The sequence below is a fragment of the Rhynchophorus ferrugineus genome, unplaced genomic scaffold (genome assembly GCF_030347505.1).
Source record: "Rhynchophorus ferrugineus isolate W39M unplaced genomic scaffold, kcgeb_rfMv2 rfM11, whole genome shotgun sequence".
Taxonomy (NCBI): Eukaryota; Metazoa; Arthropoda; class Insecta; order Coleoptera; family Curculionidae; genus Rhynchophorus; species Rhynchophorus ferrugineus.
The window spans coordinates 11,909,864-11,933,259 of record NW_027472590.1 but is presented as its reverse complement, the minus strand read 5'-3'; the positions used below and the strand labels follow the sequence as shown (position 1 = coordinate 11,933,259).

Genomic DNA, 23,396 nt, shown 5'->3' with positions numbered 1-23,396 from the left:
TATTTTAAATATAAATATATTATAGATATAAATATAATATATTTTAAAAATAGATTTTTCGAAACTATACAACAAATAATATAATACAGATATGGTTTCATAACAAAATCAACTAACTAAGCCAGCATCTTTGCACATGCCGTAAAATATAGAACTTTTTTCATTCAATAATACTGACGGAGAATCGAACTCGGCAATATTGCCATTATCCAGTACCAGCACTCTATTTGAATCGATAATGGTATTCAGCCTGTGGGCTATGGTAATCACTGTACATTCACTGAAGGCAGTTCGGATGGTTTTCTGAATTAAATCGTCCGTTTCCAAATCGACGGCCGCCGTGGCCTCGTCCAATATAAGAATCTTGGTTTTCCTGAGGAGAGCTCGAGCCAAACAGAGAAGTTGTCGCTGTCCGGCCGAAAGATTCTCGCCTCCTTCGGATACCACGTGGTAGAGTCCAGCGGGTAAGGCTGGTGAAATAAAAAAATATGTACTTTTAGCATAAAGTAAGCGTTACCAACATCATTAAAGGTTGTCATCAGCAAACATTCAAATCATCTTTGTTTATTTTCGACAAAAACATGATACTTCAAGGAACTAACTTCCCGTCAATATTTTAGTAAAACGAATAAAAGTGGTTATCAGTAATAAATCAAAACTTACTGTTAATATGAAATTTCAAATGTGCCAGCTCGACAGCTCTCCAAACTTCCGCGTCGCTATACTGATCGAACGGATCCAAATTCATCCTCAGAGAACCGGAAAAGAGAATTGAATCTTGCGGAATGATGGTCAACTTCAGCCTTAAGTCATGCAAGCCGATCTCCGAGATGTTCATGCCATCTATCACGATCTTCCCTCCAACTGCCTCAATTATCCTACGCAAAAAATTTTGATCCATAACATGAATTTGGTTATAACAGATATAAAAATCGGGTTACCTGAACAAAGATAATGTTAAACTACTCTTCCCGGCACCGGTTCGCCCGACTATCCCGATTTTTTCACCACCGCGGACCTTGAAACTTATATCCTTTAAAACTAGGTCCAGACCTTCTCTATACCGCACGGAATAATTGACGAATTCAACGTGGCCGTTGGGAGGCCATGATCTGTCCGGTTTCTTTTCGATTATGTCCCAGGGTCGCTCTTGTTTGGCCTCGCTGTATTCTTTGAGACGTTCCACCGATACTATATTAGTTTCCACTTCAGATACATTGCGAAGCAACATGTTCAAGGTTGATGTTATCTGTAGAAATGAAAGTTTTGTATTAGACATCTTTATACAAATATAAAATTATATTTTGATTTGTTAATATTTGAATTTGAGGTGGTAATAGGTGATTTTCTTGATGCGGAGCCTACATAACATATTATTCCCCATAAAAAAATTATGTTTAAATAACACACATAACTCTTTTTTCCCCAAATATCAAAATTTTATTAAAACCAGTGTAATTGTTTAAGTAATAGTTGGAATGACAAACAATTTGACACGCATGATTCGAAGATTAGTACCACAGAGTAAAGAGAAAAAAGCCGCCTACATTTCAAAAATGGCTAGGGAGTTATGGCACACTAGGGATGTCTACTGCGGAGAAAAATATCGATATTTTACAAAAGTCATATCGATATTTTTAAGAAAAAATAAAAATAATGATATATCAGCCCAAAAAAGTATCGATATTCCTTATATATATTAAAAAGTTGCGATATTTTCAATAAACCTTTTTTACCGATTTTAAAGATTTATTAAAAATATTTCAAAGATTTCTCAAACGTTTATATCTCAAACATATATCGATATATCGGCAAAAAATATCAGTAGAATCTAGTCGACTACCGTTTGTCTTGGTTTCAATTTAGATTCAGTTAAAGTGACATTCAAATCTAGAAATTTGCCAGCTTGCTGGCGCAGTGGTAAAGGCGATAGGATGGCCCTCCTACTGTTGCGATAGCCTCGGGTTCGAATCCTGCTGGGGCATGGTCGTAAATGTAGTTTTGTGATTGTCCTATGCAAGGGTGTAAAATCCGACAAGGAAATGATCCCAGTCGCGCCAGGACCCAGGCTAGGTAAGACCGGATGTCTTCTGGAATGTTTTCTAAAGTTGGTCACTCGCCAGTCGGTAGGCTTAATGTCGAGGACCGTGGTTCATGGTGGTTCGAAGCTCGCGTTAAACTGTAGGCCCAGTCCAGATAAACCCATAGTTGGTAAAAGGAGACTTTAAAATATGTAAAAAAATCTAGAATTTTTTCGACACTAAACCAAGAATATATATTTAATTGTTATATCTATTATAGTTCACAAATCACCTGATGTATACCACCTCTACTATATCTGTTGTAAATCAAGCATGTTTATGCATTGTATTTAAATTTTTAAACTGATAGTGTAACTTAAATCATAATTGATTAAAATTGATATTTAAATTTTTTCTGTAACAAATTTATTTTTCATATGTAATTTATTACTTAAAATCCCTGCTATGTTTCTTCTGCTGTGAAATTCAATGATTGCCAGAAAAATTGGGAACAAGTAATAACTAGTTATGAACAATACTCCAAGAAAAATGTATCACTACACTTTAATTCTTCAGAATTAAGAGGCAACTGAATTAATATTTAACAAAATTATTGAATAGCAATGCTGAGTTGTTAACAATATATAGTTATAATAACAATAATGGCTGTTTTAATTACTCTGTACCTAAAAATAAAATTTTAAATGCCGGTTTTTTTTCGGAAACTACTTTTTTCCAAACGAATGATATGATATCTGAGGTTCTATTGAACCGAATTACAAGATATTTGGTTTGGAGTCTTCTATCCTATGAAGCTAAAAAATATTTTCCCCGAATTATGGCTGTTCAGAAAAACGTGACATTTTTTAACCATTTTTCTCATATTTCCGATCTTTTCAAAAAGAGTAAAAATCCAAATTTTGTGATAGAACTTGAGATATCTTGTTATCACCTCGAAAAATATTTCAAGACAGACGGATTTAATGTTTAATTTTTAAATGACACGTTATTAAACATCTGCGAAAATAATTGACATATTGAAAAATTCTCTTAAGAGAATATTATTAAAGGGTTAAACGTTATAGACTAGAATAAGCCCTCAGTGATTGAAAGATGGTTGCAAAAGAGCGCTGTGAAAACCATTTATTTCAATTTTTATTCAGAAATCACAAAAGTTGGAACATTTTCTTACAACACAGGTATCATGGCAAAAGATGTATCTCTTTCTAAGGCTGTAGAAAAAATACATGTAGCAGTCAACAAGATCTCCATTTGCGTTGCTGCAAAATCACAAAAATCTAATTATATCACTTGACGGATGCCCGATTATTCAAGCAGAATCAGCTAAATACCTCGGAATACATCTGGATAGTAGGTTAAATTGGAAACACCATGTTAGACGAAAGCAGCAGATTAGACTATAAGTCAAGCAACTGTACTGGTTAGTCAGAATATATTCTCAATTTGACCTAAAATCAATGAGTTTGGTTTATCAGCCAATCATAAAGCCAATTTGACAAGACATCAAACCAATTAGTAATCCAGCGCACACAAAACAATGTTCTACGACTAATGGTCAATGTTTATCGCTACGTAATGAAAGAGGATCTGCACGATGACCTCGAAATCAAATGGATACACGAAGTTATCCAAGATTTCGCCTTGAAACATGAAAAAAGGTTGCTAAATCACAGTAACGTGGAAGCAATTCAGATAACACGCAGGAAATAAGAAGATTGGAACGAACCAAACCACACGAACTTGTTTAGTGTATAAGTGTATTCTTAACTTTAACTTAAGTAGCTTAGCTTTATTTTAATTTGGAACTGATGTATTAATCCCTTACTCGTCTTGCTTGTATATTAATGCAAGTACAAAAGAACAGTAGTATTAAATTAATTTGTATATTAAGATTGTGCTAAGCATATCTATTATTATTATTTCCAACCAGCAATTAAGATAAATCTAACATGAAAACACTTACCTGTAAGGCATAGCTCACGGATAATCCCACCAGTGCTGGATTGATGTCTTTGCTGATGACCGCGAAGATCGCCGACGCCAAAATAATAAAATTCCCAATGGTTTCCAGCCTGACGCTCAGCCATCTGTTAGCGTAAAACGAGATGTACACGCATCTCTGATGAGTATCGATTCGGTTCCCTGATTCCTTGACGAATCTGTCCTGACACTGATAAGCTCTGATCACGGTGGTGCCGGAAATCGTCTCGCCAAAATGTGAGTAAATTGGTGATCTCGATACGGATTCCAAACGTTTTACTTGTCTGGATGTCGATACGAAGTAGATTTGAATGAACACGTACAAGATTCCGATAGGGATGACTACGGAGGTGAAGATCGGCGTGGTGTAACAGATGATGGCGATGGCACCGAGGAACTGTAAAATAATATATCGTTAGGTTCAATAAAAAAGGGTTCTATCCCAGTTATGGTACCTTAACGACGTTGAAGAAGAAACTGTTGAAATTGTTGGGAATTCTTTGGTCAATACCGATGATGTCACTGGAGAATCTGGCCAGTATCCTGCCGCATGGAGTAATGTCGAAGAAATTCATAGGTAAATGCATGACACTGTTCATTAATTTTCCATGAAGTTTCGTGGCTGCGCCAGTAGTACCTTTCGCAAAAACTATGTTCGCAGCACATATACAGAATGCTAAAAAACATTATAGCACAGTTAATTAAAGTCATTACTAAAACCAATATGGAAAACTCGAGTAAGTTCTCGCTGTTATATGTTTAATCGACTTCAAAACAGGAGGAGGTTCTATGTTGGACTGTATATTTTTTATGTGTGTTCGCCGATTTCTCCATCAATTATGGACTGATTATCAAAATTCTTCTGTATTCGAAATATTGCACTTCCGAGGTGATCCCAGTGGAACCAGGTCAGGATCTGATAGTGGAATCCGGGGATATCGAGGGAACCCCTCGAATTTCAAAGCCACTTACAATGTTTTCATATATTTTTTAATCTAAAATAATCAGATATTTGTATATAATGTTACTGCTGAGCTGATGTGACGGAAGACAAAACTCCTCAACGGTTAAGAGTTTATATTTCTTTATATGTTATGGGGAAGTACAGACAACTAACCAAGTTTTTGCTTCAACTGTTTTTTCCCTTCAAAAAGTAATATTTTATCAACACGCAAAATTCCTTTTTATCCATTTTTTTTTCACAATAACAAAAGTTGCTTGACTCAAAATGCTTTTATTCACAAACTAATGATGAAATGAAAAAACTTATGGATCTAATTCTATTAGCGCCATTTATATGTCAGGCCGGAGACTTTTCAATTGACCTGTTTTTTTATGAGTATATTCTATCAAATAAATCGACAACGCAATAAATATCAACCTCGACATAAATGTAAAAATAAATGCATTCATAATTCTTGAAAACTATAAAAGACATGAAAAAATATGTTATTAAATGGCAATGCTGAGATGAAATGAATATATATTATTATTAGGCCTGAAGCCCTCTTGTAAATTTGGTACAATGTATTTTATTAAAAATATTGTCCATCGATAGTCGCTACTTTTTCTCATCTCTCAGGTAGTTGTCAACGTATTACATTATTATTTGTTCTTGTACTATTCAGATTATAGTTTTATGAAGTTCAATGAAAAATAAGTCATTAGTTGTGAATTTTATCAAACCACCTATTATTCCATTATTTATTTAAATTTTGCAACTTGGATCGGATACTATAGCATTATAATTTGGACAAAATTGAGCTACTAAAAATAAGAAAATTGAATAGCACCAAGAAGTAACTTGGGTTTGTTATTTTAATATTTACATATTGAAAAATAAATTATGTTGTGACAATATTAACAGCGAGAACATATTCAAAATACAATAAAAACAACTTCACATACCTTGTAAAACACCTAACAAGGCATAAATCCCAAGATACGTATTCCTAGTACCCGTATCAACTTTTCCATCAACAATCATGCTGGTGTCTTCAGCCCAATAACCCAGCCATACGTTTGAAGCTATGCCGAATCCTTGGAAGCCAGCATAAGACATGAACGTCCAGAAGATAAACGCCCAACCCACAGCGTACAAGTAATATTTGTACACATCTATTTTAACTCGTCCCTTTTCGGATTTTTCGGTCTGAATCAGTTTGCCCTTGTCCTTCTTGAACAGAGATTCTTGCAGGAAATGCTTCGATGTTAGATGATCTTTTTTGGTCAAGGTGCTCTTCCGACTTCTCAGACTTTCCCTGGACAGTGATATGCCGTTAACGCCGTATTCCATGTTGGTAGATGATTCTGATAGGCGAGATCTCTGGCGAGATATCGTTCGTTTGGCTTCAGCGCTCAGAGGAGTCTTCTCTAATTGTTCTTCGATTTCTTTTAATTCTAAAAAATAGATAAGTTTCATTCAGTTGGAAATAAAAGATAAAACAAAAAAAATATTTAACGAAATAATAAATCAGTCTGTTACTTTATTCTTTGTTGGCAGGCCAAAACAAATTGAATATTGTACAGTAATGATTTTCTTTTTATAAAAAAAGTTTAAAATGTATAGAAACTTATGAACTTCATAGATAAGCATGTAACAATTTAGATCTCAACAACCCCTAGAAAGTACAAGCAATTGCATATTACAATCATAAAACAAACAAAACAAAAACTCACTGACGAAATCAACGCAATTCAAGGAGCAATGTTGAATCACCTGTGATTGAACATATCAACTCAAGTTTCAATAAATATGAATAAATTAATGAAGCTGATAAAAATTAAATTTCACACTTTGATTTGATATTAAAATTATTATTTATTATTATTATTATTACTTTACCATAGTGAATGACTATTGAGTTTGAGAAAAGGTAATTTCGGGTTTTTTCGATATCTTAATCAGCAACTTTCTCTAATTTTTCTTATAAAACTATAATTCCGCTATTGTAAAAGGAATCTGATATTTTTGAAGAAAAAACTGGACAAGATTATTTAACACCCGTCTATTTTGAAACCGGATTAAGATAATTCTGCGTTAAAACCATTCACCAACTACCATCATCAGATCCGTTCACTCCTAATTTTTGTCCATCATCATCTTTTTTGGCATCATTGCGGGCTTGGCAACCGTTTGTGAAGCTTCACTGAGCTTTGACCGTGATTGTTTTTACTAATTATTGCATAGCATGACCCATTTTTAATTACTCTTAAATCCAGAATAAAGTCTTGCGAGTCATCGTCGATCCCCCATATTACGTGTCCAACAAACTGATTCAACGCGATATCCCCATAGAACCCATAACGGGTATAATTCAAAGTGCTAGTGTGAAGTACTCTGAAATACTATTAGTGCATACCAATGCACTTGCCAAACAGTTAAAAGTGCGCGATGATAGTGAAGTACGTAGGCTCAAACGCAAACTATCATACGAACTGATTAATAGACAGATAGAGTGAAATTTAATAATCTCTAGAATAAGAATAGTATCTAGAATAAGATTTAGATTATAAGTTGTAAAGCAGATCACTTACTGAAGTGATCTTCTACATGTTAGTATGGTTATATTATATAACGGAAAGCATGGAATAATACTTATTGCCCACGGGCAGATTGTTAACATTCTAAGAGATTAATAAAAAAAATGTTAACTGTTAATTCAAGTGAAATGAAATTCAAGTTGAACGTTTGGTGTCCAGGTCTATACAAGTGGTTCAATACTGTTTTATGTTCGATATTTGGATCTGTAATGATGTCACGAGCTGAAATATGTTGATCTACCTCGACAAGTATACGCACGACATTTTCAACGAATGGCTAACCAGGATGATATGGGATGAGATCTTCAACATCGAAATTTCTAGATCGAAAACCAATAAACCAATACTGGAGTCCACTTTATCACGCACTAGTATGAACACCACATAATTTTTGATCAAACTACGCTGCATTTTCCCCTTTTCGTACGTAAAAAGGTAAGTTATCAATATTGATTCATTGATCGAATGACGCCACCATCTAGAACATTCGACGTAGTATTACCCTCTAGACGCGCTATAATATTGCTTCACTGAATAGATATTACTAAAATTATCAAATATAAACCGAAATAACTTTTTCCTCGACTCAATAAACTTTTAAATAACTTACCCGTTTCATCTTCGACATCTTCATTTATATGTTGAATCAAATAATCGGCAAACGCCCCCTTTTTCTCCAACAAATTCTGGTAGCTTCCGCTTTCACTCACTTCTCCGTTGCTCATGACGATCACCTGGTCTGTTTTCGGTAAATACGTTATACCGTGAGTGACTAACACCCGGACTTTGTCCTTCAGAAGTCCGCTCGAGCTGAGAACCTGCGTGAATATATGTTTTCCAACGTGCGAATCGACGGCGCTTAAAGGATCGTCCAGTAAATAGACGTCCGCATCGCTATATACAGCTCTGGCTAAACTGATTCTTTGTTTCTGACCACCAGATAAATTAATACCCTTTTCACCTATAGGAAACAATAATTAAAAAAACGTTCATTGAATAAAATGTTATTGGTACCTATTTCTGTTAGATCTCCGTTCGCGAGAATCGCCAAATCCGGTTCCAAGGCGCAAGCTGAGATGACCTTCTTGTATTTAAATTCATCAAAATCCCGACCGAAAACAATATTTTCCTTGACGGTGCCATTCTGGATCCAAGCTAGCTGTGAAACATACGCCACGGTCCCGTATTGGTTGATCCTTCCCGATAATTTATCCATTTCACCGAGCAAGGCACTGATGAGACTACTTTTTCCTGCTCCTACAGGTCCCACTATTGCTGCCAACGAGCTTTTGCCTATCCTTATGTTGATATTCTTAAGAATTGCTTGGTCTCCCCAGCTGAACATGCCATTCTCAATAATTACAGGATCAGCTGTTGTGAAAGATGGTTTTGTTAAATTTTACTCTGGTAATATTAAAATTATAACTAATTACCTTCAGTGGTGTCATGCTCAATATAAAGATCTATTTCCTCTGCGTTTAAAAACGAGTTGATTCTTTTTGCTGATATCATAGTCTAGAATCGACGTTTATTATTGAAAAGTCTAGAACCCAGTGTGTGGCTATAAAATAACGAAACTGATGCTGTTGAATCATTTCCAAAAATCGTTCAACCAAAAGTGGTGTATGTGTTTGTTTAGTGAGAGAAATAATATGTTGTAATGATAAGAGATAAAGAAGTTATGGTAAAGCTTTAAAATACAACATGGGGCAAAAGTCTCGCTACCACAAAAATAAGTTTGGTTTTCATAAAAAGTTAATTTGGTCTTTACATTTTTTCTCGTTATGATTGAAAAATTATGTCGGCTATTTAGCCATTTGGTGACCGCGATTCCCTATGCAACTTTCGGCTTTTTAAGGCATTTTTCATGACATCCTGCAACATCTGCGGCTCAATTTCTTCAATTTTGTGACGAATATTGTCTTTAAGATGTTGAATAGTTTGGGGCTTATTCGCATAAACTTCTGATTTTAGAAAATCCCGTAAGAAAAACTCTGGTGCTGTTAAATCCGAATGATAAACGAGCTGTGTGTGCTGTGGCCTCATCTTGCTGAAGCCATATGTCCTCTAGTCCTTGCTCTTCCATTTCAGGCACAAGAAAATTTCGAATAATGTCTTGGTATCGTTCAGCAGTAACAGTAACTGCAATAACTTGGTCATTTTCAAAGAAATAGGGACCAATGATGTTTCCAGCATGAATACTGCACTATACAGTAGTTTTTAGTGTTCCCCAAAACCAACTGTTCTGTTTATTGACGTGGTCGCTAAGAAAAAAGGGCCTTCATCGATAATTATCAATTTAGAAGAAAAAGCTTAAATCTAACCATACTGTCCTCAACTCGTTGATCAGGATCTCTTAGTAACAATGGGCTAATTGAATTTTGTATGGGAACATTTTCAAATCAGTTTTCAAAATTCACCTTAAACTGCGTGCAGAAATGTGTAACTGGGAACCACTTCTCCAAATTGATATTTCTGGAGACTCTGCAACACTATCGCTCACCAGAGCCACATTTTCAGGGTTACAAGACGTCCGTTGTCTTCCAGAACGAAGTCTGTCTGCTGTCGTACCGTAGTGTCGAAAATTCGCATGTAAACGATATATTGTGGTTCTGTGAGGCAGTAGACGATTAGGATATTTTTGACGCACTTTTCGCTAAGTGGCAATAATGGAACGATTATTTTCAATAAATATTGTGACTATTTCTGCTCGTTCTTGTGACGTGTATTTATCCATAATAAAATTTGGACGTCTACACAACACAATGGTTAAAGCGAAACTGAGCTAAACGCCACATAACTACGATGACGCGCAATGAAAATGGTAGCGGGACTTTTGGCTCAACTGCTACATGTATAAAAAATTGGGGAAATTATTTTCCAGAAATGAATGTAATAAAAATGGTTTAAAACTGATTATTAAATTTTATAAAGTTCCTTATTATTTAGTATGTTTAATTATGCAGAGAAGAAAAAACACACTCAAGAATGTGAAGAGGGAAAAGAAGAGAAACACCATAAATTGACAAATACGAGACAAATTTGGAAAATGAGAATCTGGAAATTAATGGATCAAATAATAACAGAGTATATAAAAAAATTAAGTGGAGAAAATACTTAAGGTAAAAATTATATGGAAAAAATGGAAATGTCCTTAGGAATTTTTGGATAATGTTGAATAATGTAATAATAAGTGATAAAATAGACCACTTTCAGAATATCTTAAACAGATGAAATATGACACCAAGAAAATAAGAAATTATAATAAATAAAAACAATACGAAAGGTAATCCAAGTCAGGAGGAGAAATAAAAGCCAAAATTAAAAACCCCATGATTTTTTACTTCGTTATAAATTGTAAAGTCATTCACAGGAAATATAAGTGCTAAAGGCAAAAGAAAAATTGTTAGGGAAAGATAAAAGTAAGATACAAGAATTGAAAATGACGAAATGAGACCTAAGAAGAGTCAGAAATGTGCCAAAAGTAGAGGGGATATGGAAGAAGTGTTGAATAAGTGAAATAATACATAGAAAGGATAAAATATTGTTGGTGTACACTTACTAGGTACAGAAGACAGTTAAATACATTCACGTACATTCCAGAACTGCTTTCAAGATGAGTAGGATGACTAAGAGAGAATGTTTTGTGACCTGGTCTAGACGATGAGTTATTGACTATAACAACTGAAAAATTAACAAAGAGCTCGTGAAATTATTTATACTAGCGCTTTATATGAAACTAAAAATGAAAATTTGTTATATATTTGTTAATAATTGCTAATTATTCATCAAAAATCAAGAAACATATATGCGATTTCCTCTTTTTTATAGAGCTCTTTATGGTTAATTCCAAATCCAGTATTGGATTAATAAATACAATAAAAATAAATGTTCGAATCAACAATAATTATATTTTAGAAAGAATTTTTTGGGTTATAAGTAAAAAAATAATTATTATTAATATTGTAGACAAGTTTAAAACTCGTGATTATATGTTTTTCTGAAAAATCACGTTATAAAAATGAGTTCATTAGAACTTAAAAGAGATGTCGAAATGATACCAAGAAGACGAACGCACAGAAATACTTGCGATGAATACTTGCGTGATTGTTGTTTTTCCTTCGATATAAATGAGATTAGGTACCTCAAGAGAATTCTTTAAAATTAAATCGCATCGAAAATCAAAACTGCTACATACTCTCAAAAACGACAATCAGCACAATAATTAACTGGTACTTCCTGTTTTATATTAGATGGTGTACTATAACTTAGGTTTTGAAAGATCATATAATAATAGCATCTTAATGCAAACGGCTTACCTCTGTAAATAAATAATTATGGGACACTCTGTATTAAATAACTAATCATTAGAGCCTTTCAAATTTTTTTTTCAGTCAAGATCAAATTTGAACCATAATATATAAATATATATATATATATATATATATATATATATATATATATATATATATATATATATATATATATATAAAGCTTAAGTATCAGTTTCGTTATTTTGCCGCTGCAAACATAAATCGCAAAAACTTACTTGCACCAACATGTTTATCAGATTGGGGATCATGTTTAAAGGCCCTCTGAGGATATTCAACAACGAAAGAGAAACAAAAGCTTTCGAAGCGTCCAACACGTTGTTCTCGTCAATCAGAACGTATGTAGCGAAGGTCACAAATGAGAACTGTCCAAATTGTAGAATATTTAATTACCTAACAGACAACAAAAATAATGAGCGACTTACCAGGAATGGGGCACTGTTCCACATGAACGCCGTAATAGCATTCAAGTAATTCATCTGCAATATGGTTTTGATCTCCTTGGCCCGGATATCCTGGATGATTTTCTCAAAACTGGGCTCCCAGGCGTACAGCTTCAACACCTTGATGCCGTTGAGGATTTCGTTCATCATTTTGACGCGTTCGTCTTTGTATCGCATCTGTCGGAATTGCAGCGCTTTGGACTTGCGAATGATCAGGAAATTTACGGGTATTAATAGCAACATCACGGCTAATCCTGCTAGAATGGACGGTCCTACTTCTTTCCACAGGAAGTAGATCGCTAGGCCCAGTTGAAGAGGAGCGGACCTGAAATTATGTTTTTAGCTTCGAATTTTGCTGCAGTTCTTGGTGTTTTTGTTATGAAGGCTTCTTTACATTCTTTTTTTGTGTTATTTACGAAATGTATGTAGCTTTAATTAGTTTTGATCGACGCTTAACATGGAAAAACATATAGTAACAAAACGCAAACAGCTTAGGCTTAACACGAAACAAATGTATTGACTGATAGGGCAAAATCGAAATTATCCTTAGATAACAAGGTTTTGCTCTATAAGTCAATACTTGGACCCATTTGGACCTATGATATTGAACTGTGGGGTACTACTAGTAAATCTGACAAAGCTATTCTTCAGAGGTTCCAGAATAAAGTGTTGCGAGCCATCGTCGATGCCCCATATTACGTCTGCAATAAATTAATTCAGCGTGATATCCCTTTGGAACTCATAAAAAGTGTAATTCAAAGTACTCTGAAAGCCTATTAGTGCATCCCAATACACTCGCCAAACAGTTAAACGTGTGCGATGGCAGTGAAGTGCGTAGGTTCAAACGCATACTGCCATACGAACTGACTAATAGACACATAGAGTGAGATATAATAATATCTAGAATAAGTTAGAAGAGTCTCTAGATAAGAATTAAATGTAACTTTTTACAGAAGATCACTTATATTGAATATTGTATAACAAAAATCATAAAAAAAATACTTATTGTCCACGGGCAAATTGTTGAAGTTCTAGGAGATTATTATAAAAAAATTTCCCTTCAAGGGTGGTACACTGATTATAGCGACCTCCAACTTTTGATACCATTTTTATAGTACAATTTGTCCTTTGCTTCACTATAGGCTTCAGTTTCGGCGATCACCTCTTCATTTGACGAAAATTTCTTCCCAGCGAGCGTCCTTTTAAGATCTGAGAACAGGAAATAGTCGCTAGGAGCCAGATCTGGTAGATACGGTAGATGAGGAAACAATTAGAAGCCCAATTCATGGATTTTTGCCATCGTTTTCACTGACTTGTGCACTGTCTTGGTGAAGCAGCATTTTCTTATTCTTCAATTGCGGGCTTTTTTTGGCGATTTCGTCCTTCAAATGGTAGTTAATAAATATAATTCCATGCGCATCCCAAAATACAGACGCCAGAACCTTCCCAGCTGACTGTTGCGTTTTTCCACGCTTTGGAGTGGGTTCATCGTGTGCAGTCCACTCGGACAACTGTCGAATGGACTTCGAAGTGAAATGATGAAGCCATATTTCAATATTTCATCCATTGTCATATATCGACGCAAAAACTCGGGTTTAATACGGTTGATCATCTTCAAACACTGCTCCGAATCATCAAATCGTCGTTGGTTTTGGCAAAAAGTAATCTCGCGCGGCACACACTTTGCACAGAAATTTCTCATACCCAAATATTACTGAATGCATCTTTTGAGGGTTAGGGCTAACTAAAAAAACATATTTAATGATTTAATTCTAGTAGCGCCATCTATGTGTCAGGCCGGGGTCTTTTCAATTGACCTGTTAGATCATTTATTAGTTCGTTTATAGAGAGTATTTAAAGGTTTAGATAGATGTATTAAATCAATAAAGCTGTTTGTTAAAGTGATCTCAGAATATCAGCTCAGAAAAGAAAGATTCATCAAACAAAATAAAATTTCAAACCAAAAACGAAATAACTTTATCCCCAACCCTTTATGAGGCCCGTTAACTTTACATAAATAACATAAAGTAGTGCATAAACAAGCAACAAAAAAAAAAGAATCTCAAAAGACGGTCCCAAAAATCATGATTAGTATATTAAGGATAAATTTAAGATAATATCGTATTTTCTTACCATATCAATGGAAGCTGATGGCTGAACTCTTGGAATCTGGTTGCGTCCACTGCCATCAGATTCACTATTTCTCCGACGGTCTTATCCTTCTTCGTCGAGTTTGAAATTCGTAAAGCTTTCCGATAGATCGCGGACATCAAGCAGGCCTGGGATCGTAATCCGAACGTCCACAAATTCAGGAAATGGATGTTGTGGATTATCGTTTGGAACGAGCCCGAGGCAAACATCACAAACGCGTAAAAATAACCTTTCCACATGGGCTCATCGGATCCAATGAATGATATAAGATATCTGGAAAGAATTTCATCATGTAAACTTTGAAAAATCGGCGACAAAAAAATAATTACCCAAGTATTTGAGGATTGACGAATGCTACTATATCCGATACAAACCGACATATCACTCCGATAATAAAAATCGGATAGAAACAACTGAACAAAACCGGAAACACGGACACATCTCCAGGTCTATCGGGAGAATTGCCGTTCTTATCAGAATGATGATGTTTTCTATAAAAAAAAAACAAAAAACTTCAATAAAAACTAACCTAGTTTATGTCGTACGCACTTTTTGTTGATATCCTGACGCCTTTTAAACTCCTTCTCGAACATGGGAACGATGTTTTTCGATCTGTTCTCGTAATCTAGATACCATATGTCTTTCAGCTCCAAAGGTTTGCGGAAACCTTTGAAAAGGATGGAGTCGATGTGGGTATATATGATCTTTCCCAGGAATCCGGTCTCTTTGACAGGACTCTCTTTCTAAAGACGGTTTAAATGTTGTTTGTTAAAATTTATGTTGAAAAAGAATTTATTAAGAGTGGTATTTAGTTATAAAGGATCTCTAATAAATGGTCTACATAAATGCCATATCTACGAACATTTAAAAATAATGTATTTATCGTAGATGTTACATATACAAAAAAATTCTTTATGGATACGACCATACCATCATAACAAACATAGTTGCTACATCTACAATCTTTTAAAAAATAAGAGCATCTGTAAAAATCCAGAGAAATTAAAAGCAAAGTTATAGATCAAGGTTGCCATGTATACAAAAATTATATTTATTGTGAGATAGTATAACCTTCAATTAGAAAATGCCATATCTACGAAAATATCTTTATTCTAGGGAAATGCGATAACATTTAAGAAGCCAGAGGGACTAGTGAGTACGTTCTATATGAACTTATTGTTACTATTCTGTTATCATATCTGAAAAAGTTGCATTTAGAGACACCTAGATCACGCCTAGAAATCTAAAGAGACTAGATACATCCGATAAGGAATTCTAAAAATTCTATAAAAAAATATCGTCATTTGTAGGGATCCATAGAAACTGGTTAAAATATTTAAGATTAAATTATCATAGTTGCCATATCTACAAAAATATTTTTATTCTAGGGAAATATGATGAGATGTATGCAACTAGAGAACCTAGTGAGTACATTCGACGTCAAGTTACCATAGTTGCCTTATTTACAAACATTTGTTTATTTTAAAAACAATCTGACCATCTGTAAGAATCCAGAGAAGCTGGTTAAAATGTTCGAGATGAAATTACCAGAGTTGCACTTTGTGTTCGAAAATATCTTTATTCTAGAAAAATCTAATCGTCTGCAAGAATCCACAAAGCTGGTTAAAATGCTCGAGATTAAATTAACATAATTCCCATATTTATGAAAATTTCCTTTTCTATGGAAACGAGTACATTCGATGTGAAGAATTCGAAGAATTTTCTTATTCTTGGAAAATAATCACATCTAGTGAACTAGAGAAACTAGAGGATATGAATGTATTATAGTTACCATAGTTATAAAATGTCTGTTTTATTCTAGAGAAGTATGAGAATGTTAGAATGTTTTAGTTGCCATATCTACGAAAATGTCTTTATTCGAGGGAAATATGACAACAGTGATAGGACTAGAGCTACTATTGAATATGTTCGATATGAATTCATTGACATTATCATATTACCGTATCTATAAAAATTACTCTATTTTAGAAAATAATATATTTTGTAAAAATTCAGAAACTTCGTTATAGTTGGTATGAAAGTGTTTTTATAAGTGAATAAAGCATTTTTCTTAGGCATTTCCGTCATCTAGCAGCCAGACGTTGAACTAAACAATCAAGATTTTATCAACATACTGTACAACATATCGGAAACCAGAAGAACCCGCAGGATATTTGATGAATCAGTACACGGTCATTGTTTTGGTTTATTATTTATTAATACAGTATAAAAATATGGCAAATTAAAACCCAAGCACAATCTAAAATAATCTAATGAATAATATTATATTGTATTGGCAACATTATTATAGTTAATAAATTATTACTAGTATTTTTATATAGAACCCCAAATAACAAGATTTTCTACCACTTTTCTACTTATTTATTCGCTAAAATGGATGACCATTAGCTGTTTTGAGATATTATCATGGCACCATTAAAAAAAATTGACAGTGTCATATTGGCAGAAAATAAGACGAAGATTGCATATATCCAACGGTTTTCTTTTTTATTTTTTTAATGCGATATGCCCTTAAAATTAAATACCACTCGTAATTAATATATCTAATATCTTAACTAATTGTTTTATTAGCGAAAATACAAAAAACACAGAGTGTTTCAAGAGCAATGTAATTAGTAGTTCAGCTGTTTATTCATCACTTTACATCTAAAACTACTGTTTCTCGGAAACATTTCTAAGATAACTAGCATTTTCTAATATCCTTTGAAATAAATAAAATAAAATCTACAGGCTATGAACCATAGCTTTTAATATTTATTTCTATACAGAATGTTCCCTAAACCATACAGTAAATGTTAATGAAACCCAGTTTAATTGTTAATCTCATAACATTTAATTATTTATTTTTTTATGTTACATAATGATATGTATTAACAAACAATGGTGAATGCGCTGGTATTATCGAGATTTATATGTTCATCCCGTTATTTTTACAGTCTTACAAATTCAGATATAGCACAGAGGAACTTCAAAGGCTACAAATAAACAGATCATCATAAATATTAACTAAAACGGTTTGATCCACCCTCCTTACCTAACGTATTCGGATTTAAAACATATCATATAAAATACGTCAAATTATTTGCGTAATATATTTAGCATCATTATAAACTCTTTTAGCGTCGCCCACTTTCTCCTTATCAGAAGAAATTAATGATAATTTTTCGTTATAACTGTGAATGGTCTCAGTATATAGTACAACTGTAACAGAATATAATTTTATATTATCCGTAGATGTCCTACGGTTCAATAATTACCTCACGAAATTCATATTTTATCAAGATCAAGAAGGTTTCGATTTATAATTAGTAATAAATTTCCCATTACTCCTGAAACACTCTGTGTATACTCCGAATAATGTTTACCTCTCCTTTGAAGAGTGTTTCTGTGGTCCCTTCGCTAATACTGCTCAGCACCAACATGATGCAGACTAATGGGAAATATGCCATGTACGTAGTGGGTAAGAAATAATTGTCCACTGATTTTATGGTCTCAAAATTTCTTATTTCTGTTCTGAATTGGGGAGCACCACATAATGCCAGGAGAAACCAGAAGACGAATTGGTGCCCTGATGATCGGTAACCATGTTTGGTGTTTTTATAGGACAAAACACCGGAGGCAGTCTAAAAATATAGTTCATTAATTTTATTGATGATTTTTTTTGCGAACTGGCGAATGCGCTGGTTAAAATAACTTACAATTCAGCCATAAAATTCATTCCATCTATATATATTTGGTGAAATTTTCAAACTGCGTTATTTTTCAAAATAAATCAACGACATAAATGACAGTGTCTACTGAATGTGTTTGTATTAAATTATTTTTCTTGGATCATCAAAATAGGCGAATGCGCCAGATCGTTTAAAGGTAATTTTAAATTTCCAAAACTCACTAACTATTATTCTCCGAACTAACTTTCACTTTGAACATACTGCTGAATATTATTAAATACTGCTCTCCATCCATACATTTAAATAAATAAATTTCTGATAGATATTGGAAGGAACCTTATGAATATTTCAATTAATAATATGAAAACAATTTCAATAGTCTTTAAAATATAACTGAATGTTAATTAATAATTTATATGTTTATTAACATATGTGCAAAAAAACTGATATTCTAAATATATGATTCATTCTCAATATAAATTAAAATATATAATTTTGGTCGCAGCTCTGTGGATTACCTAATTAAGATAATGATTAAAATACTTACAAAGCTAATCATCTTTAATACTGGTATGAAAATGTTGACTTTTAACAGAACTATGTCTTCAGGAATGTTTGACAAGAACTCAAACAAGCACAACAACACCAGAAGCCAATTTATCGTTTGCTTCAAAACATTTCTCCAATTCCATGCTATGGGTTTATAGAAACTCTTTTTCAAGAACAACAATTCTAGCGGTAGAAACGACCAAAATACCCCAACTGGAAGTAATACCAGGGCAGTTTTTTCAAAACAAGTGGTAAAATCTGGGTCGGTAGTATTCCACGTTAAACTCGTATTCTACAAAAAAAAACACATAAGTTTAAAATAAAGTAATGTTTTATTCAAGCACTGAAAAAATCCCTAATAAAATTATTCCGATATAACTCAATTATAATTTACGAGGGTTTTCAGAAAAGTTGTCAGTGTAGAAAGGCTTCAGTCCATTATTTTGCATCTTTTGAGTCATTACTTCAACATTAGAGCGACATTTTTTCATTTGAAACAAGAAAGAGTTTTTTGGTGTTGTTAATCCAAATACGGCATCAACAATACTACCAATACCAAGAACCCAAATAACATCAATTATCATGAGTTATTTTTTTTTGTTTTCTCTCACAGAAGTTTTTAATTGGTGCAGATCGATATTAGCAGCCTGTGACGGAAATGGTTTTTTGTCACAAGATTAACCTATTGTTCAATATTTAGTCACTCATGCCAAATAACCAAGATAAGTTACACAACTGAGCAACATATCCTAATAATAAAACAATTATTGTTAAAAAAATAGAATCACAAAAGACGTTTTATTTAAATGGATATCATTCACCAACTAAACCATGGAGCAATTTCATGATATAGTTATGAGAGTTGAGTTACATGAGTTATATGAGTTACTCCAGACCAGGTAATTTTCTTAAAAGCCTCATGTTAAAATACTCACAGTTCAAAGTAAAAAAGTCTAAAATTTTCAAAAATGTCCAAAGCTCTATTTAAACTGTATATATAGTTTTATATGCCTGACAATCTTCTCAATACTTAGTTTTCACCCCACTGCAAATAACCATCAGAATATCATCGATCAAACAGACGAGTACCAAATAGAAATAAAAAACACACAGAGCACAAATAAATAAATTTAGTATTAGGTAACTAGATGAAGCATCATGTTATTTGAAGGAGAAATATGAAAAGAAAAGAAAGCCTACTCGATAAAGAGCTGAATGTTAAAAAACAATTAATGCTCATGAATGAAAAAAAATTCAAAACAAATGTCCGAATAAAGAGTTTTGTTGAATGGCAAATATTGAGTACAATTTGTGTTCCTCTAACAAAAATATAGTAAGATAAAGTAATAGTAAAAAAACTTTTAGATATAGTAAAAACCCACTCAAGCATCAAAAGTTAAAAATTATGATACTCTGTTAAACATGTCGAAAATTATAGTATCATGAGACTGTATATGTACACACAACATGTGACCATTAAAATTATTGAAAGAATAATGGTTCAGTAGGTACTCATAGACATATTAAAAAAAATTAACTTTAAAAGCCATGATGTCTGGAAACCCTGATGTTGAGTCTTTATTCTTTAACTAACATAATAGCGGTTAAAGGCCTATTAAAAATAAACCAAAATGTATACATAGACTTTATAAAAATATATTTTTATATACGATTTAGTACCAACATTTGGTAATAAATTCAGTGCTGCGGGCGAGCAGAAATTTGTAGGAGGTTCAAAAGTGTGATGGAACTAACACTCTATAATGAATCGTTCTTATACAAATAAATCATGAAACCTGAGCCGTTATGGGACTGCAGAAAGAAATCTAATATTAATCGGTCCAAACATTCCATAACAAAGGTCTTTGTAACTTTGTTAACGTGTCATGGTACATTAGAAATGAGAACATCCACAAAGATGTAAAGATGTAAAGAAAAATGGCCAGTGAAGAAATTAAACATCAAGAGAGATTGCCTAATCATAGAAACGTCGAAATACTACAACTGCTCTGCAACAGTGAACTTACCCAAAGGTTGAAGAGACAAAAACCCTTTGAACTAATATAGTTATGTAAGAAGCCATCAATCTATCAAATGTTAATTAAGTTTAGATCTGAAATTACTAGACAATTGCCGTTGTAATGTGTATCATGTGCTTTTAAACAAAAAATGTTATTAATATCCTTTATTCATTTATTCTAGTAGGATATGATTCAAGACTTTGAAATAATTCCATTATTTTAAATTGGAAATCTTGATGTTGATTTGATAACATCATATTCGTTCAGATTTCTAGACATTTCTTCACAACTGAAAATGATAAATTTCAACAACGCGAGTCTTTAAAATAAAAAGGAGAAATAAAACGTACATATCCAGTTCTAATATAAAACATGTAAAACCTTATGATAGAACATTGACGTGATTATAGATAGAGAAAGGCCACCTATTGTATATCCCCCAAAATTACTTTATACTTCTAGTATACTATTATACAATATTTAGTATACCATAGCACTTACCCAAAAGGACGATCCACAAAAATTATCCATGGTATCTGGTAGCTTTGATTCGTTCTATTTTTAAATTAAGTGACGTACACCAGCTGTAACCAGAGAAACAACAATTAATATAACTGCATCGTTCCGATGATTACCGTTCAGAGTGTGGGCGCCTACTAAAGGAAATCCACGAGCGTATTCATTATTTATTCAGCTAGAGGCAATGATAACACAATGAAAAATGTATTGGCTTCTATGGTGAATTGTCCGTGTGGAACGCTGTGTGCAAAAGCAGACAGCGATGTTTGCGGCCCACCAAAAAAAAATACCAAAAGATTACGTAACGACCATCGTACCTCTCCTCCGTGCTGTGAAGACCCGCGGTTCTGGGTCATTATGTTACCTAGAAATTAACTCTATATATTTTTTCGAAGTGTTTGTTTATTTGAAGTACCCACTTTATAATATTGCGCAATAAATAACAGGAAAATATTAAACAAATTAGCGTTAAGTTTCAAATAAATCCGGATATTATTAGGTGTTGGTGTTTATATGGTTCATTTTTCACTTTAAAATGGTCTTTATTGAGTAAAATTGGGGCAACAGCTGTTTTTTTTTTTAGAATATATTTTCGCAGTTCTTCAGCATTTCGAAACCGTGTGCCAGCCATCAAGCCGTGCTACATCGATCTGAACAGGTGGTAATCAGAATACACTATATCTAATGACCATGCTGAATGTGAAACCTCCCAACAACTCTTGCAACATGTAGACCAGCGTTGTAATGCAACAGGCTCACTTTGCGCCTGTTATTTACTGGCCTTTTTTACCATACTTCCTTGAATTATGCAAGACGACGGCAAAAGGACCCCAGCGTGAGTGTTGATTGACCCAGAAGTGCTCCTACGCATTTATTCTAAACTAGCTTGAAATATTTCACCGCCACGAATTGTTGTTTACAAGAGTTGTGATTACTTTTTTATTATTTAATTATTACATTGTTACCAGTCGTTTCCGACTAACCTATAATTAACCCATCGGCCCTATCTCAGTCTCTGGTGAAATAATGTTTCTACAGGTCACTGCTGCATTTTTTTAATATATACATCTCACTACACAACACTACACAAGATCAGATGGTTTGATTCTTTTGAGTCTGTGTCCTGTTTTGGTGGTATCCAAAAGCTACAATACTTCAATATGAGAATGGAGTCGTTCCTCATGCCCCCTTGCAATTCCCTTGATTTCTTGACTGATGTGGGTATCTGAAGGTCTCGGTGTAGGTAATCAGTCCTATAGTGTATATTTGAGTGCGCCCACAATACCTCTTAGAACTTTGTTCTGAAAAATTTGTATTTTATTTATGTTACTCTTTGCAGAACATCCCCATAATTGAACTCCGTATGTCCATATAGGTTTCAGTATTTGCTTATATAATAGCAATTTATTATGTACTGATAATTGTGATTTTCTTCCAATTAGCCAGTACATTTTCCTATATTTCGATTCCAGTTCTTTTCTTTTCTTCTTTATATGTCCCTTCCAGCGAAGGTTTGCATCAAAATTCATTCCGAGATATTTAGCGTTGTTTCTATATGGAATGGTAGCATTATTTAACGTTATTGGTGCTTGTACGGTCTCTTTATAGGTGCACATACACAGATTTAGTTTCATTAATTTTTGTTTTTCAAGCTTGTGTCCAATTATTTATATTGTCACTTGCCTGTTGTAATTTTCGTGAGGCTTCTTTACTATTGCCTCTGACAGCTATAATCACAGTATCATCAGCAAATGTAGCCATCGTAATATTCTCCATTTGTGGTATATCACAAGAGTAGAGTAGATAAAGCATTGGTCCCAGTACACTTCCTTGTGGTACACGTGTTTTAGCTTCTTTTATTGTAGAGTAAGCTTCTTTTTGTTTGGGTCTAAATATTCTGGTTGGAATGTACGATTTTAATAGTTCGGTGTGTTGTTTTGGTAGCATTTTCTGTAGTTTATGAATAAAGCCTTCGTGCCAAGCCTTATGGAAAACTTGTGCTACATCTGAGAATATAGCATACTTTTTAATTTTATAGGCTTTTTCAATAACATCTGTTATTTTGTGGAGCTGGTCAATTGTTAAATGCTTGTTAATAAACCCAAACTAGTGTGTTGGTATTAGG

The 23,396-nt window shown here is 33.5% G+C and overlaps 1 protein-coding gene and 1 long non-coding RNA gene across 2 annotated transcripts; both read right to left on the bottom strand.

Annotated features, from left to right (window-relative positions):
* Positions 1–21,424, bottom strand: LOC143204764 (multidrug resistance-associated protein 1). The gene is made up of 17 exons (XM_076417557.1): positions 21,254–21,424; positions 18,730–19,023; positions 17,877–18,134; positions 15,040–15,233; positions 14,820–14,981; positions 14,473–14,763; positions 12,322–12,664; positions 12,115–12,261; positions 8,999–9,080; positions 8,580–8,936; positions 8,176–8,526; positions 5,931–6,422; positions 4,478–4,698; positions 4,006–4,419; positions 942–1,249; positions 664–878; positions 1–470 (listed from the first exon to the last, which is right to left on the bottom strand). The coding sequence occupies exons 1-17, from the start codon at positions 21,281–21,283 to the stop codon at positions 109–111; spliced, it is 4,521 nt and encodes a 1,506-aa protein (XP_076273672.1). The 5' UTR covers positions 21,284–21,424; the 3' UTR covers positions 1–108.
* LOC143204780 (uncharacterized) lies at positions 17,321–17,687 on the bottom strand. Its single transcript, XR_013007673.1, has 2 exons — positions 17,546–17,687; positions 17,321–17,486 (listed from the first exon to the last, which is right to left on the bottom strand). It is a non-coding gene; the product is annotated as an uncharacterized LOC143204780 (long non-coding RNA).
* Positions 21,425–23,396: the final 1,972 nt, after the last annotated feature.